This window comes from Alligator sinensis, unplaced genomic scaffold, assembly GCF_000455745.1.
Source record: "Alligator sinensis unplaced genomic scaffold, ASM45574v1 scaffold784_1, whole genome shotgun sequence".
In the NCBI taxonomy this organism is placed as follows: domain Eukaryota; kingdom Metazoa; phylum Chordata; order Crocodylia; family Alligatoridae; genus Alligator; species Alligator sinensis.
The window spans coordinates 896,581-915,047 of NW_005842318.1; the positions used below are offsets into that span (position 1 = coordinate 896,581).

The 18,467-nt window shown below is 40.5% G+C and overlaps 1 protein-coding gene across 1 annotated transcript in view; it reads right to left on the bottom strand.

The window, feature by feature from the left end:
- The window catches only part of SLC39A10 (solute carrier family 39 member 10), a 55,165-nt gene that overhangs the window by 26,821 nt on the left and 9,877 nt on the right, over nucleotides 1-18,467 (bottom strand). Inside the window, exons 2-5 of the mRNA XM_006028528.3 lie at nucleotides 12,790-13,866; nucleotides 11,676-11,883; nucleotides 2,717-2,892; nucleotides 467-679 (exon numbers count right to left, since the gene is read on the bottom strand). Of these exons, the coding sequence (XP_006028590.2) occupies nucleotides 467-679; nucleotides 2,717-2,892; nucleotides 11,676-11,883; nucleotides 12,790-13,866 (1,674 nt within the window). The remainder of the gene's footprint in view (nucleotides 1-466; nucleotides 680-2,716; nucleotides 2,893-11,675; nucleotides 11,884-12,789; nucleotides 13,867-18,467) is intronic.

Here is an 18,467-nt window from a genome sequence, read left to right on the forward strand (position 1 = left end):
GCCCCAGCCTGGCCCCAACGGGCACAGTGCCGGCACCTGCTGCCTTCCCAAAGCCTGGGGCCAGGGCGGGGAGGCAGCAGCTGTTTGCAGCCTCCTGGCTGCAGCCGGCCCAGGTTCTGGGTAGTTGCGATAGCCACGGAGCCTGGGCTGGGGGGCAGGGGTGAAGGGCATGCACAAATACACAAGATCAGAAATTTTATTTATTGCCATTAGATTTACAATTTTTAGAAAATCTGGTATTTACCATAAAAAGGGCAACATTTATTATTATTAACTATACTAATATGCAGTGCATTCTGCCATGTACCCTCGTTTTGTTTTTCTGGCACGCTGGCACTCCGGCACCTTCCAAGGTAGACGTTGTGGGGTTTTTTGACACTGGCCAAAAAACGTTGCCTACCCATTACAGAATTTCAATATTTGTGAAATTGCAATAAGTGAAAAAATTAGAAAACATATCACATACCTTTTGTTTATTATAGTGCTTGTACATTCTTATGCAGTGTTCAATGATGAACAAAAGGTAAATGCCTCCAAGTGCGACAAGTCCTTTCAATACTGCATCATATTCTTCTAGAAATCCTTCAGCTCCCAGTCCATGCTCGTGGGAATGTCCATGAGAATGCCTGTGTTCATGAACATGCCCTTGGTGGTGACTGTGGTTATGGCCTCCTTGAGACTATTAGGACAGAAAATAAAGACCACAAATGTGAACTTGCATTTTTAGTAAACTTGAGTAGCTCCCCGTCCAGCATAACATGCTGCTGGATTCCTAGAAAAAGTAGCACCAAAGATTTCTTCCAACAACTGTTCATAAGAACACTAATAGTTTTGCTAGAACAGTGGCTTACAACCTGTGGTCCGCAGACCCCTGGGGGTCCACAGACTGTTTAAGGGGTCTGTGAAAGATGACTGTGATCAATCAAAAAGTATGGCATTACCAACACACACAAATCAGAGTTCCATACCTCCATTAAAAATGTTTAGTGGTCCACAAATGAAAAAAAGGTTGAAAACCACTGCACTAAACATCCACCATTCTAATCAATAAAAATATCCCTCCTAAAGTGTTTAGTGTGGCACTTAAAGGAACAAGCTCCGAGTCCTTTGCACTATTTTGTAAATGAGAATCTGGCCTTGCTCCCTAAAGAAATTAAAACTGACCTATTACCAGGGCTGCGTGAAATTTTCCTGGCTGTTTCGTTCCGACATTGTTTTGACCAATTTCGAGGTCGAAACAGCAAAATCAGAACGAAACAAAGGCTGTCGAAATAGCCTTGAAACAAAAGGAGACTGGTTGAAAAGTTTCAAAGATCTGGCAGGGAGGCAGCCCAGCTGGGCTGCCTACCACCCCCGGCACGATGTAGCGTGGGTCACGGGAAAGCAGCTCAGCTGTGCTGCCTCCCACCTCTAGCGAGATCTAGTTGACTTCCCACCCCCGCAAAACTTGAAACAGCCTTTCTGTTTTGACAGAATGGAATGGAACGGCTGTTTTGACTTTAAATGAAATTTAATACGAAACACTGTTCTGTTGAACCGTTGAAAGTCAGGGCGAAATGGAACAGTGCCCTTTCGCACAGCCCTACCTATTACCCTCAAAGTTCCTACAGCATTAGCAGCATACTGGTATGCCACATTTTGCCCACTACAATCAACTACTACTTAACTGTGATCCAAAATACACTTAAAAACTCTTTTAACATATACATGGCCCATACATGTGTACTGTTGACTACAAAGTAAATATTGGCTTTTATAATTTAACTAAAAATAATTATATTCAACGGAGGCAAAGGAGATTACTGAATACATTCTCCATCTTTCCTCTGTAAATTAATTTCAATATACTGGAACTCATTAAAAATATATTCCTACCCTAGACTTGAGAGGCAAATTTACTGATAAAATATCTGGAGTATTAAGAGTTTCTAAATTTTAAAACCCAAAACAAAATACAGAAAACAGTTTATAAAAACACAAAAGGTAATTTGGGACCCATCATCTTGTGAATTTTAAAAAATTTACCTGAAATAACTTGGCAAAATTTGTGAGAACAGGAGTTTCACAAGGTAGGAAACACAAAAACGGAAGTTACGTTGTAACTTTTGACCAAGCATATCAAAAGTTTCAATTTCTCCTGTTTTTTTTTTTTTAAAAGAACTTTCAATTTAACAGAAACAGAAGAAAATACCATTTTTCCTTTGGCACAGTTTTAAAATTTCCCTTACAGGTTAAGTCAATCTATAGCTCCATCAATAAATATACAAATAAACCAACAGTTAAGATATTAATTATTTAGGGCCCCTCTATACGTGCAGGTAAGGCGCAGTGAGATCCAATATGCAATTCACACAATTGCACATGTGGCCTGGCAGAAGGGGAGATTGTGGGATTGAGCATTAGATCCCATTGCACCTTACTCCCAGCGGGAGCCTAACCTGGGGCTAGCTGGGTCTCAGCAGTGCCCCTCAACTGTGGATGCTGGCTCCTGGCAGCTGCAGGGCGTGGCTGCGATTTCCCCTGCTACGTGTGCAAATTAAAGATAGACAGCAACCAGCTCTACAATCAGTACACATTTTCGAGGTATAACTTTATGGTGTGATAGGTACTTTGCATCACATGTAGCTGGTCTCAGTTAACTGTGCAACACCTGTAACGTGTAGAGGGGGCCTTACTGAATTGACATTAAGAGGTCCGGGCGCAGAACAGTACTCACATGTGGCAACAAATGGAGTAGCGCGTCTCCACTCAGTGTCCCAACAGCCAGAGCAACCAGGAACGTTAGAAGGAATTTGAAGCACCCTTGGTTAATGATAGGAACCAAGATGACACCCAGCAAAGATAGCAGGCTAATGACAGTGATAGAAATGAGTCCACAAAACCAGGCTGTGGCTGTGGAAAGAAATTAATGCAGAAAGTTTATTAACAGAAAACCAGGAAAAAACTCTTGCGAGTGATGATAACTGAAGTGGGGACTGTCTTGTCTTAAACTTTACCTTTATAAGCATTCAAATAAATGCTGAAAAATATAAAATCAACAGTCAGTTTCACACATATATAGTGTCTACGGGTTTATTTCAACAATGTAACAAACCAAAAGACATTAAAAGGAAGCGAATTAGCTGAAAGCTCAACTAGGCTTCAGTGATTTTTCCTAATGCAGAGTTCCAGGAGTAGGCCACTAATGAAATACGAAAAATATAGGGCAGGAAAGTAACAGCCTCTTTTCTTTTGGTTTACTGCATTTTTAAGGGAATTGTTTCCTACTTGACATTTGTTTTAATGAGATTGTGATGCAGAAGTTAACTGGAAGAAACTGAATTCTCCTTTGCTAGGTGAGAGTAACTAGCCTATGTGTTGCTCCTTTCACCTAACATGCTATTACCTACCTTTTCATTTACGGAAGACTCATAAACCATAGTCTTAAAATGGGGAAAGCTTCAAAAGATCAGAGATATAAAATAATCATAATAAATTAAAAGCAGCTTGGAAGCAACAAAGATGGCAGGAAACCTTCCTCTGTTTGGGGCCCTGTACAAATTATTCCAGCTAGAAAGAGGAAAGATAACAAAAGCCAAGCTTGCTGGCTTACTACTTCATTTACTGAAAAAGAACAAGAACATCTTGATTCCCATAACACAGGAGGAATGAAACAAGAGCTAATTTCTTTGCTCACTGTACCAAACCTCTTGTAGGAAGTGCTCAAAACTCCAGAACTACTATTTTTCTCAAGGCTTCATTCACTTTGTGTAGTCAAAAGGATCTACTAGACAGTAGTTTACCTTTAGCTTCTGATCATAGATACTCTGTAGCAAACAGCACCAATTTCCGCACCAAAAAGGTAGAACTGGCTGAGGCAAAGGCTACAAGGTTAGATACATCAGCACTTGGTAACAGATTAAATGAGCGCTTAATAAAACTGATCTTAAACCTCGCATTTGTTTTCTACGAAGTCAGTGAGTCATTATAGAGATGCTATTCGGGGGAAAAAAAAAAAAAATCGCTTGATGACTGGGTGAAATGAAAATTATTTTCAACCTTCTTACTGTTTAATTTGTGGTAAATAAAATTTAATCACTTACCCTTATAAGGTAAATTCATGATTAAATCATCTTCTGATAATTTAAAGACATTTTGTCCTGTGTTAGATACGAAGACTTCATTACAGTACTACTTGATTTTCTTCCAGGTTCTGAAACTCAACTGGTTGGTCTGCTGTCCACCTTCCAATGTAGGTAAGATGGCAGTAAGCCTGTTCACCAATCACTTTTTCTTTTCATCTGTCTTCTTTCAGATACCTCACATCTAGTTTCAGCCTACCTGTAAGCTCATGCACAGGATCAGCCTATAACGAAAGGGTCTCTGCAGAGATACAGAGAAAGGGAATAGTTCTATTGGTATACTGACTATGGTAAAGAACCAGGGACTAAGCCAGTATGTGCAGGCATTCAATAAACAGTGCTGTTGTAGAAAGTTGGGAAACTCGTAGAACGGAGGGGAAAAAAGCAATCAGCCTTCAGCTAACTCTAGTAAACAGCATCCTAAGACTCCTTGTTAGCCCCCAACGCATCCCTGTTCACTGACAGGTAGGGACCTACCGAAATTGCGAATTCACATTTTTTGCGGAAAAAGTTAAATCAGGTGTCTTCTGCAAAAAAAAAGTGGTCTCCGCAATTTTGGCAGGATCATCTGGAGAAACAAAAAAAAACTTACTAGCAACCAAAGAAAAGAGTGGGAAGCCCTGCAGCCTTGGAGCATGTGGGGTGAGAGGGAGCTAATGAGAGGCTGAGCCTGTGAATTAGGCTCAGTACAGGCACCAGTCTGGTGCCAGTCAAGAAAGAGAAAAGGCTGCGGCACCATATTTGAGGCAGCCAGAGACATGCTGCTGTAGCTTGAGGAGGATGAAGAGTGAGAAGACATCCTCCAAGAAGGCAAAATACATTTCAGATCTGGATGGTGTAAGACAGTATATGCTGCAAGGACCTTGCACACAGATGGAGGCAAGTTGTTTTGTATTGCCTGCAACATGACTCTGGATGCGTCAAGGAAAAACAGTATAGATAAGGTACAGTACATGGAGTCTATCACTGTTGCCGCCACCAGAGTCTGTGCTCACAAGGTGGAATTTGTGGTTCAACATGGTTCATTACAATGCCAAGAATATGCAGTACTACCAGCAGCTTGTGTCCGAGGAGCTGGAAATCACTTGGCACGCAGTGCATGCTTAAGCTCTGCAATCTCCTGGAATAGGAGGACATTCAAGATTGAATGAAGTTTGTGGCAGAAAATGCTACTCAGTTCATGGAGCCTCTAACGTATTTTGAAGACCGGCAGGCTGTGATCTACCATGCACACAAGATGATGGATTTGATAAGATGGGTCAAAGACATGGCATCACAAGAACTGTCAAGCTGTTGCCATGAAAACCAGCGGAGAAAGGACCTGTTTCAGGCAACACCTGTGAAGTTGAACAAAAACTGCAAATACAACCTGTCACTAACACTGCGGTTCAAACAACCAGTTGCCTCCTTCCTTAGGGCTGTTCACATTTTTTACCCCAATCAGGTGCCTGCACTGAGTTCTGACCCTCAGCTACTGAAATCTATTCCTGGATGGCAGAAAGCATGACAAGGAACGTATTGCTTACACTAACCTTGTTAGAGTGCCAGATGCCTGTGACTCTGTTTCTCATTAGTTTCGACATTTGTACACCCTGACAAAATCCAGCATCACCATTCCAACCAACTCCATGGATGCTTAGCATGGGATCTCAGTGTATGGACACGTGTTCACTCCACAGAGACAGAGGATGTCAGTGGCAACTGCCAGTGGATGCTGTATGCTAGCATTTAACAGCTAACATGAATTGCCTGTCTCAGAGTTAGCCATGATTATTGCTAAAGTCATTTTTACAACACTAATAAATTATGATGACGGTATTAAGGTCGCAATGAATGGCTTCCGTGGGCCTATGAGTGTAACTAGGTTATCAGCTGCAGTTTTGGCTCCTTGGCCAACCAGTGGCGAGGGGCATGACCACCAGGGCCCCTCAGCCAATCAGTGGCATAGGGAAGGGCCCCTGTGTGAAAAGACCATGAAAATGGTGGCCGGCACGACAATCCGGCTGCAAATTTTGGACTGTTCAGCTGTAATGTAGGTAGACCCCTACTGATGTACAAATCTGTTGTTGGCCTTCCTTCAGCTAGACCTAACTGAACCAGTTTGCTTTGATACTGAGGCTGGAATTCAAAGGGAAAGGGACCACACCAGGGCAGCATAGGCTTGAGAAACCAATCAGCTTCTAAATACCTATCCCCATACTATTCTGTTACTATTGGAATCAGCAGAGTACCTTGAATTTGATCATTCTCATTAAATTGGGAGGAACTTACTGCCAAATGGTACTCTGTAAAAGAAAACGTCCTTTTGGAATTCTCTTTTTCTACCCCTGAAATCTGGAATAGCTAAAAAATTACCTTACTCTGACAGGGTAAAAGATTAATCTATTTTGAGTGGGTACTGACAGTTTCTCACCTGGTTGTTGAGAATGTGCGATGGATGTTTTACAACAGAAGGAAGTACTGCTGTTGCTTTTGTCCATTTTTATAATGCATCTCATGTGTTTCACGTGCATGTCAAAGATACAGATCTCCAGATGGGTACCCTTTCAGTTTTCTACAGCAAGTAAAATCACTCCCCCAGGTGACCAGCCTGTGGCTGAAGCTCTGAGGAATCTGGTCTCCTCATGCCTGTCAGATATGTTGTTCGTCATTAAAATATTCTAGCTATATAATGTTTAAATCAGTACTCTGAGGTCAAATCACATCATTTTTAGTTCCAGCCAAGTTATATCATCATCTTTTTTGGCCCTCCTATACAAGGACCCTAGCATCTTAACTTTGCACCTGGCACCACAGTATATCCATGTCTGGACTGGAGATTATGCATCCTGCCAAATACCTGCTGTCTTTCCTATATCATAGTACAGATTTGGCCAATGAATCTCTAATGGCTTACATACTTTTGCCCATGACAGGGTATCTAAACATGACATCATGATTAAGAGGCACAGCAGGATTAGAATTAGGAATTCTATGAATTTCTACATCTCTGAACTGCAGCCTTCAGTTTCTGTCTCCCTAACTTTGAGAGAAAGTCACCATGCTGATCAATGTCTATTCAGACTTCTGAGTTCACAGTATAACTATACTGGGATCCCTGGCTTTTGATATCAATACATTTAAAAAATACTTTAGGGCCTGTCATCAAGCCAAAGGTAAGGGATGTATATAAATAACAAAAAATCAAATAAAGCACTGCAGATACAAGGAAGATTCCAATTCCTGTGGGACTGTTCCACAGAGATGCACAGATCTTTTGTGTAGGTATCTTTTAATGTCCTGTACACAGGGTATAACACTACTAGGAAAGAATTAAGTATATCCTTCCCAAAATTGTAGGTTATTAATAAATGTAATACATTCGAACAGAGCCTTTTACAACATTTGTGATATGTAACACTACAAATACTCTAAGAACCATTATGTAATTATCTAGGAATACTAAGAAGCAACAATTTTTATGAAAACCATACATGACCTGGTTTATATTGACTTCTAAGACCTTCCTAGACGTATGTACTGATCTGGCTTAATGGTGTTGGTGGAAAGGACAGGAAGGTAATAGCTTCCCATGAGAGTAACCTCTGAACAAACCTTTGGGGTATCAATTTTAAGACAATGGCATTCTTCCATGATCCAAGCCAAAATAACACAACTGTTCTGTTGGGCTGGGAAGGCTGAAAGAGCAGCAAAGGCATTTCACAGGCAATGAAGAAGTTTTTCTGTCAATGATCTCTAATGTGGAGTCAAGTCAATGAAATTGTTGTGCACCTGAGTCAGATCCAGGGAAGGGTGAGGCTTAGGGAAAAACAGATGTGTATAGGCTGGTATACTGTGCTTTTGTTCTAACAAATAACAGTTCTTTGCTTGAGGAAAACTCTCTCGTCCCACAGGGAACAGAACTACAGGGTCTGAGGTCCAGGCCAGCCCTAAACTACAACTAGCACCGTTATATTAGTCACGGGAGCAAAGAAACACCAACTTCAACAAACACAGCAATTAGACCAACAAAAATGCTCTTTAAACCATCATTCTAGCTAATTTAATTCATGGGGAATGGTTTTACTATACCAGTTCAAAATGCAGCATTACCATTATAGCCGCATTCACAACAAGCTTGTTTTACTAGAAAAATACAACAGCTCTGTTCCAAGATCAAAGAGTGCCTAATTCAACTCTCCCGTGGTGATTATGGTTACTGACAGGGGACCACCATCCAAGGCTGGTCTGAATCGAAAAAATGGTTGGGGAGGTTAACACCCCCAACACCTCCAGTCATGTGACAGAGGCCTAAAGGGGAACTACACTTGACAAAACCAGGAGGGTCAGAGAGGACATTTGCTTGGTAACTGCATCACTATGCATCTGCAAACAATTAATAAATCAGGGGTTTTGTTTTTTAAACTTTCTTCAACTCTAGGAGCTGATTCCATTACCCCAGTTTGGAGAATAGGTCCAACTGTTCAGTCTACAGATTCCTGTTTTGTGGACTGGTCAAGATCAGGACACTAAGCCTGAACAACATGGAATCTACTTCTCCAATCTGTAAGAAGTACTGCCTGTGAACCTGCATGACTCCAGTGATATCTAACACAGTCATCACAAGTGCCTGAGCGAGGCAGTCATCTCCTTTTTGCCTACAACCCGCTCTGCTGTGTTAGCCAGATATTTGGAAGTTCAGACATAAAAGTATTACCTTGATTACATTTAATTTTAAATTATTTAGTAGCCCCCAGGGATAATCTCTCTCTCTCACATGAATTGCGAACACTGGATATTTTATAAGCCTTTTGAGATCCTGCAGCGGAAGGTACTACAGAACTATTAGGAACAAGCATTAATACAGTTTCAAAATGTTCTCTCAGTTAATTAAGAAACTGTTTAAGTTTTTAAACCAAGTAATCAGTCCTAACGAGGGTTATTTATTTTAACTGCTGAAGACGACAGTATGTCTACATTTTTCCAAAAATCCAACTAAAACTGTTAAAAGCGTATCTCCCTAGAGCGAGTATGTTGATAATAATTTAGGAGTGTTTATCTCTGTTAATTAAAAAAACCTACCAGCTTTCACCTTAGTAAAAACCCACAACCGCTTACCGGCAGAATAATAGTTACCTAAGGTTAAGAAATATTTTTTTCCAAAAGTACTACATAAAATTGTTTACTGTGATTTCCTTATTTTTAAAAGGCACCTATCAACTGAAAAACTACTCTTTCACCTGTGAAACAGGTTGGGTTTGAGGCAGACCAACTTGTTTGGAAAAAGATGTGTTCTGTAAGAAATTAGAGTGAGTTGCTTTTAGATACCATGGCAAATCAATAAAACAGACCATTATATTCTGTAGCTGGCAAATGTGTTATTTGTACTCAAGATACTAGATGTCATAAGAAGTGCTAAATGTCTGCAATGAACTTCACTTATTTTCTAAATTAGGTCACTTAAAACGTTAAAGGTCTTCAAGCTTAGTTATTCATCAACTCACTCTCTCATTATCGAGATAGAAAATGCATTCTTTTAAAAAGAAGCGCTCATCTGTAGAAGCTTTCTAATTAACTTGGTACAAAGCATGTGCAAGATGACAGTTTTCTACACTGTTTCAACATTTTAATTGGCAAAAAATGCTTAGCGGCCTTTTCACAAACCCTCTTGGTAATTAAGCTAGGGTCAAATGTGCCTAAAATGAGCCTACCCTGTGAAACAAACCATTTGCTACCATACGCAGCATATAGCATACTTGGTTTCAGCAATCTTTGAACAAAGTTAATGAGGTAGTAGCTGTGTCACTATGGGAAATTTATATAGAACAAGTTAACCTTTTGTAATGATGCTGCAGTCATTAAAAATAATTACTAACAGGGCACTCTTTCCTTCAATTATTAACATCTATCAGGACATAATTAATTCAAGCTTGATTTCTGACAATGCTAATAAGCACCTGCAAACAACTAATCAATATTTACTACTACTATTATCTTTATTTTCACAACAAGGGCAATTTTCTCCAAGGCTTTTGCAATTATAATAGTTATGCCTACCAGATACACCACAGCTAAGCATCTGTCAACATTTTTCATCAAAATGTATGGATAATGGCAATTGGAATCCCCAAATAAAAAGATATAATCTACCATTCTGACATCAGAACTATGGGTAATGACTTTTAATAAAAATTAGTAAAAAGGACTATTTAGCCTACCTCCATTAGGATACAGTAGACAAGTCTATTGTTTTCTCAAGGTACAGTGAATAATTTGAAAAAACAGAATACCATAAGGAATCTCACTGGAGATTTCCAATATACATTACAAAAAAGCCACTATATAACAGGAAAAGCAGTATGATATTAAGAAACTTCATAAAAAACAAACTGAAAAATATCACCAGACCCCATCAATTCTCTTAATTTTGCTGCAGTCCATGTATCTTAGAGACTTGATAGTATAAAATCAGATCATTTTTAGAACTGAAATGGTAAAGTTTAAATCATATTTCACCAATAACCAGCTAGCAATGAGGACACTTATCCATTATTACTATAAGAATACTTTCAAATCAGTAGTCATAAAAATGTGCCCCCCAACAGAACATCTCTGCAATTGTCCAACTCGTAGAAAAAGGTTTACATTTACATTATCTGGACTTGGGGAATGATCATATTAATGTACCTGAATGATAGGGGTAGTTCCTAGAAAAAAGCTTAAGACTAAAAAAGCTGCTCCAATAGAAAAGACACTGGAAGTGGAGCAGAGCTATGAGTAAAACCCGTATCACAACTGGCACACACGGTCAGAAATACTATGGAAAAAAAGTCTTAAGTCTCAGCAGTCCAAAAGATCCAAATGTCATGCTTAGCCATTTAAAAGTTCAATGATTATGAGACTAGGCCAGATACTACCAACAATTAGGCAGAAAAGTGAATTAGGCACCAAAATACTGCCCAATTGCCTATTCCACACTGCTCTAAGTCCCTGAAAAACCATTAACAAGTCTTTTTTTATTTTATTTTAGTCTTCAGCTATAAAGATGATGTGTAAGTCACAAAAAAACAGGTAGAAAGGAGAAAGACTAAGCTCCCACACCTGGCATTAACAGGGAGGAACAGGATTGCACTAAGGCACCTATTAGGTAGAATAGGTTCTAGCCTTAAATTATTAATGCCTAATTGTTGGTCCTGACTGAAATGGATATAGAAGTCAGAGGAACCAGGGAGAAAACACCCATGTGTGGGTTCGGCTGGGAGCCTTAGGGATGATCTAACCTGCAATGACTAGTACACCGTGCTCACAACTACATGAGAGCACAGATGTGATCCATCCACACTCCTCCTCATCTGTTGCTTTTAAGCTGGGAATTATCTCAATTTTGTTTTAGTTTTAATTTTATTTCAATTTTAATTTTGTTTTAGTAAAAGAGTGAAAAGTGTCAACTATTCGTTCACTGTATGCAAAGTCATGTGAATAAACATTCAACGGAAATGTAAAATAATAAGAAGATGTAGTTCTTAAGGAGTTACCATCTAGAATTCAGTAATTTTAGACACAGATACTACTTACCTGAGGCACCTATTTTATCATTATTCTGAGCTGCTGCACTTTTATCTTTATTCAAGTCTTCAACCAGAAGCTCATCATAATGCTCAATACAAAGTCTTCTGTCAATTTGATACAGCAGTGCAGGACACAGGTATATAAACATTTCAGGAGATATTGGAGAGCTGGTTCCAAGACCATAGAACCGCAGCAGCTGAGTGACATTTAAACACTGCAAGCATATAACACAACAAAGTAAGTATGAACTAGTAACTTCATTCAAAAGCATACAGTTGTAGAAAATTAAATGTTTGAATTAAGCATTCAGAACAGGAAGAAACTCTGACCAACAACATTATGTCATGAGCAGGGGGGAAAATAATGTATGCTAAGCCAGGTGGTAGGGAGGATAAACAGTAATAATTGCTGTATATGTATAATACGCTCCCCCACCCCCACTGAATAAACAGAACTTGATTACGTCACTGAAAATGGATTTCAGATTTTTCAAGTTTTACTTTGGAAGGTCAATAAAAAGCAAAAATACGAAGACAACTTCTGGTGCATGAAAGAAACAACATAGTTATGCACTTCCACTTCTCATCTGGCAGGCAATTCCATTTTAAATTTAATTCTAAAACTGACTCAATGTACAGCCCATATATAATTGTTCTGCATCTACTTCCCCTTCATTGTCAGAATTTAGGATCAAATGTGAGGCACATAGGGAAGATATGGATGTTATTACCATGAAGGGTTATGTGAACTTTTCAAAATCATTAAAAGCTTTAAGAGATGCAGAAAGAAGTCAAACATTGTAAAAAAGCTCTATATGAATTTCAGGGAGGAGGAAAAAGCAATACTTAAAATCTAAATAGCTTAGCATGATGACTTTGAATCAAACATCCCCTGCATCCAAAAGTAAATGAACCAGTTACTGAACAAAAGACAGGGTAAGTAGTCAAATCAAGGAGCAGACAAAGCAGCATCAGCAAACATTTTAGTGCTTAAGTAACCCTGACTGCCTTATTCTCACGTGTTTATTAGCAATAGTTTTATCTGCTATTATGCTTCCTTCTATAGGCATGTTTTCACAATAATAATGAAGATGCACCTAAAAGCTGTGATTTGCACTCACCTCTTCGTGTTCATGGTCATCCTCACCATGATCTTTGTGACTACGTGCTGAAAATATAGCATGTTTTTTTACATTAATCTGTTTATGAGGTGCTTCTCGCTTGCTGGTATGATGGTATCCATCCTCACTACCAGGACTGGAATCTTGATGTCCATGACTAGTAGCATGATCATTATCGTGTTCATGAAGGTGTACATGTAAGTGAGATCCATCATGTACATGATCGTGTTTATGAACATGATTATGCTCATATTGATCATCTGACTCGTGGTCTGGAACAAAGTCTTGTGCAGTATCTCCCAAAGTCTCTCCAATTTTCTTCCCTTTTCGTCTCTTCTTGTGTTTCCGTCGTTTTCTGTCAGGTTGTTCTTGAGTTGTATTTGTCTCTGTTGAAGGCTCATGGTTCTGCTCTCCATGTTCATTGTGACTGACTGACTCATTGCGAAAATGACGTGTACCATTATGTTCAAGTTGATGATGCAGATGGTGGTGACGATGGTGGTGGTAAATGTGGTCATGAACATGTTTACTATCAAGTTTTACAGATGTCCGTGTTGTTTCCTTCTCAGAGTCGCATTTATGGTTTCTCTTTGTGGAAATGCCAGTTTGGTTTTCTGCACCTGAGTGGCTATGGGAATGAAGATGGTTATGAGAATGAGAATGCTTCCCTTCTTGTACCTCTAAAATATCCAAATGGGAAACATGATCATGGCCAATATCCTCATGATTAATCTCCACTACTTTTACCTCTCCAAGGCCAAGACTTATCAGCAGTTTTTCCAGACCAAAAAATGACAATCTTCCATTTTCACCATAATGATCAAAAAGCTTTTCAATGTAGTATTTTTGTTCATTTTCAGCTTCCAGCACCGAAAATTTACTTGGTGCAGATTCTGTTCCTCCATTCTGGAGATATGATGCTTCCGAGATCTGATAGTCATTATGGTTGTGTGCCTGGCTCTCTTCAGGACCATGGTCATGTCTCTCTCCGTGGCAATGACTGCACTGATGAAAGATGAATGTCAGCAAACAAATGAGGCAAAATTTTGTGTGCATGTGTACCTTCATCTCTGTTTCCTAGAAGAAACAAAAAAGGGAAGCACTCAAATGTAAAAACTCTCAACATTTCCAATGTACCCATCTCCCACTTGTTGTCGCTTAAGCAAAATAAATAAAATAGAATTCATGATAGAGTTCTGCTTCACATGCATTTATTGCCCAGCAAGTAGCAGAGTCCCTCTCTCAAGCAGAGCTCAACATCCCTCAGAGTATTACCAAAGATGAAAACTGCAAGAAAAAGTGTAATTTTTCACATGAAAGAAGGAATATGGAGAGCGTAAAATTTCTCTAATCATATGGCCTGCAGATCACTTCTAGAGCTACTGGTTTACAATAGTACAAATCCTGGTTTTCTTACCTACTAAGGTAAAAATATTAACTTATCCATGTCCTTCCTGAAGTGCAGTGCCCAGAACTGGATACAGTACTCCAGCTGAGACCTCACCAGTGCCTAACAGAGAGGGAGGGGATCTACTGGCCTAACAGACAGCTTATCTAATAGCTTCTTGAATCAGCTTTAGCCAAAAGAGTAAAAATGCCCCACTGAAGTGCCCAATGTATACAGATGCTGCAGAGTTGGGTTTAACTAACACACTGCTTCATCTGGTAAAGTGTATTTGGGTTTTTTTTTTAATGTCTGCAAGCAGCCTACGTTACTATCTAGTTACTGGTTTTTATTTTTTACTCTTCCACACTATAATCATGTCCTGTAAACTCCAGTTAAACACATTCTCCAATATTTATGGCAAGGCTTCTCATTTACCAAAATATTTCCCAAAGTATAAGTTCTGAATTAACAACTGCACTTAACTCTGCTTCACTATCTCTTGCGGGCATAAAAATGGCATCTACCAGAAACAAAATACTAACTTGTATGTAACCAGTGATAATTTTAATTGACAGCTCCCATAGAATACGTGAACTAGCCAAATGGTCCTGACAAATCATGACATATTTTGAGACTTTTAACACTGTACTACTTAAATCAACATGCCCCTTCAAGATGGAGCTGACATTTTATATGCAATGCTTTGAACCTTTTTTAACAGTGACGGATTTGGTCATAGGGAAAGCTATGAGTAATACAACTTCGCTTCTGTTCACCTTCTTTGATCTAAGAAAGGAAAAGAGCAATGGGAAGTTCCCACCTCTACAGAAGACCAATGGTGAAGGAATCAAGTGCAGTCCCATCACCTGTCTTTAACAACTGTATTCAGTTGTCTTAACCAAGCGTCTGTTAAATTGTAGTAATCTTTTTAACACTGATGATGTTGTTTCTGCTCTTAACTAGTTGAGCACTTGCTTTCAGAACTGGGATGAATTTGGCCCATTCAGACCCCAGATCACTTTCATCTAGCCACTCTTCCAATTCAAATCTTCCTATAGTGTCATATATTTATATTCTGTACTTATTTGAGTATGAGATGACCCTGATTATAACATTACCCCAATAATTACATTCTATATATGGAAAAAAAGTTATAAAGTTAATATAATTTGCCAGGTATAGAATATCTAATTATTAGAGGTTTGCCTTTGAATTGCCCCCCTCCCAATGCTATAGCAAAGAAAATAAATCTGGAGGTCAGGTCCCTTGCTCCCCCAGAAATTCTTATCCTTGCAACCCCTTCCACCCTTCCTTGCTGTCAGACCCTGCTTTCCCTGAGCACATGGAAGTGAGAAGCAAATCTGAAAACCCTGACCTAAAAATAAACATACCTGTAGTAACTTGCATATAGGGAAATTACTACGGGTACTCACAGACATCCAGAATTGATGCAGTTTACCTCTTTTGAAACTACTACAAGTTTTAGCACAAATACTTCATAAACACACATTTAAGCAACACTTCTGTACCTATTTGTGTATATATTTTAAAGAAATTTTTCGTTTCAAGCCAAATCAAGTTCAAATCCATGAATCAGTCCAGAACCATATGTGGCACAACAGGCAAACATCCTCCACCCCCATCAGGAGCATCAGATGTTTCCAATGTCTTTTGGTGCACATCCTACATGCAGGCCGAAGCCTGGAGGCTTGGGGTTCAGATGCCCCCAAGTTTTGCCTGCCCTCAGCCATACGGCCACAGGAACAAGCTGGAGGAGCCTCTCATTTCCATAAAATGGGCTTTAAGCCCCAACACCTTGGCAGGTACTAAACCAGACCAGAAGAACAGTTATCCCAGGCAGGGCTTAAGGAAAACTGCCTTCTTGGACCCAGATACATGGTATTTCCCCTGCCAGGTAAGTACACTTGATCTGAGCTTTCAAGAAAAAAATACACATGATATTAGTCCAAAGCCAAAAGCTCATGATTTATCATCTAGGTTCATTGGGCTGGGTCCCAGCAAAGACAACAGCATTTCAAGTCATGGTGACACCACAGCTCAGCATGTGTGTGCGCTCCAGATACTCCCCACAAAGGATCCATGTGCTAATTAGCCCCCACTCATGATTGGAACCAGGTGCTCCTGTCAAGTCCTGGGATCCTCCAGAATGTATCTGAAGATGAGGCACAGGGCTATCTGGTCCAGTTCCATCTCACAGAGGGCAGGGACATACCAATCAGATGCGACAGGCTGACACAGGGGGCTACAGAGGGATTCTGGGTAAACTGTTTGGGGCCCCATTCGATATTTGCCAGACATTAAAGGCTGATGAAAAAAAACAGGACTCACTGGAAATGGGACAGAAAAGTGCAGGCTCAGCTACGGGAGTGAAGAGCAGGTCAAAATATATTCAGTACCGTGGCTTGCCATGACTTTAAAAAGTCAATGCTGGGGTGGACTGCTTGCAATGGGTGCTACCATATGACAGCATGCTAGGTTACTGTAACCTAATGGGGAAAAGGGACTGGGAAGGGCTGGAAAACTGTGGTTTGCACAGAAGGAATGAAGATTCTGGGAGTACAGATGGACCCGAAAAGGAAAGGCAATGAGACCTGGGAAAAGATAAGATCACCAAGATATGGCAGATAACAGCCCTCTGGAAACAGAATGCTGTCTAAACAAGGTAAAGTTGAACTGACAAAGACAGTATTATTACCAGTGATCCTCTATGTAGGAATTGTGCTTCCTTGATATGGTGACAAGCACATGGTGACAAGCACGAAGGACACAAAGAAAATTGTGCGCCTTTTTCCGGGACAGCAAAAGGGAGTGGATGGTGAGGCAAGAGATATACAAGGAAAAAGAAACAGGAAGATGGGGAATGCTGAACATAGAGGCGTTTATTTATACAAAATTCATTAGCAGAACGTGGATGACAAAAGGGAAAATGGAAAGCTTTTGCAGGTACTTTGCCAGAAGTCTTGAGGACATGGGAAAGAGGGAAGGAGGGATGAAAAACGCCTTGGGCTTAGACTCTCCCCCCACCCAGCCCACTATGCAAGAGCTAAGTTCGTGGCACAATATGCACTGTTAGAAGGGACCCCGAAGAAATGGGAAAATAATAAAAGCCTTGAAATGAACAGGGACAGAGGCAGAATAATGGAAGGGGGGAACCTGACTAAGTCAGTCAGCCAGTGTGGCAAGGGATGTGGGAAGCACAGGTGAAGAGGGAACATGTAGAAATCACATGGATGGTGGCTTAAAAGGTATTACCAGTAAGGGAGAGGTTATGCAGATGGGGATTACACAGATCAGAAAAATGCCCAAGTGAAAACTGTGAGAACACAGAGTTGCCTTACCACATGTTTTAGGAACACGAGTATACAGAAAATCATAGAAAGTTAGGGCTGGAAGGGACCTCAGGAGGTCATCTAGTCCAACCTCCTGCTCAAAGCAGAACCATCCCCAAATAGATCATCCCAGTCAAAGTTTTGTCTAGCTGGATCTTAAAAACCTCCAAGGATGGAGATTCTACAACCTCTCTGGGTAACCTGTTCCAGTGTTTTACAACCCTCCTAGTGAGAAAATTCTTCCTAATGTCCAACCTAAACTTCCCTTGCTGCAACTTGAGACCGTTGCTCCTTGTTCTGTCATCTGCCACCACTGAGAACAGTCTAGCTGCATCCTCTTTCAAACTCCACTTCAAGTAGTTGAAGGCTGCTATTAAATCCCCCCTCAATATTCTCTTTAGACAAAATAAGCTCAGTTCCCTCAGTCTTTCCTCTTAAGTCATGTTCCTCAGCCCCCTCCCCATGTTTGTGGCTCCTCTGGACTCTTCAATTTGTCCACTTCCTTTCTGTAGTGGGGGACTCAAAACTAAACACAATACTCCACATGTGTCTTCACCAGTGCTGAATAGAGGGGAATAATCACTTGCCTTGAACTACTGGCAGCACACCTACCAATGCAGCCCAGTATGCCGTTAGCCTTCTTGGCAACAAGGGTACACTGTTGGCTCATATACAGCTTATTGTCCACTGTAAACACCAGGTCCTTTTCTGCAGAGCTGCTGCCTAGCCAGTCAACTCCCAGGATAGGCGACTCGTTTGGGGTGGTACGGGAGGGGGGGGGCGGGGAGATTGGCCACCACCACTGACTTCTGTGGGCAGTCACTGCTTGCCATCCCCTCCTTTCACTGCCATGGGCGGTCGCTGCTCGCCTCCCCCCCACACCCATGCTGCCAGCACCTGCAGGTGGTCATTGCTCGCCGCCAAAGCCACTGACTACAAAT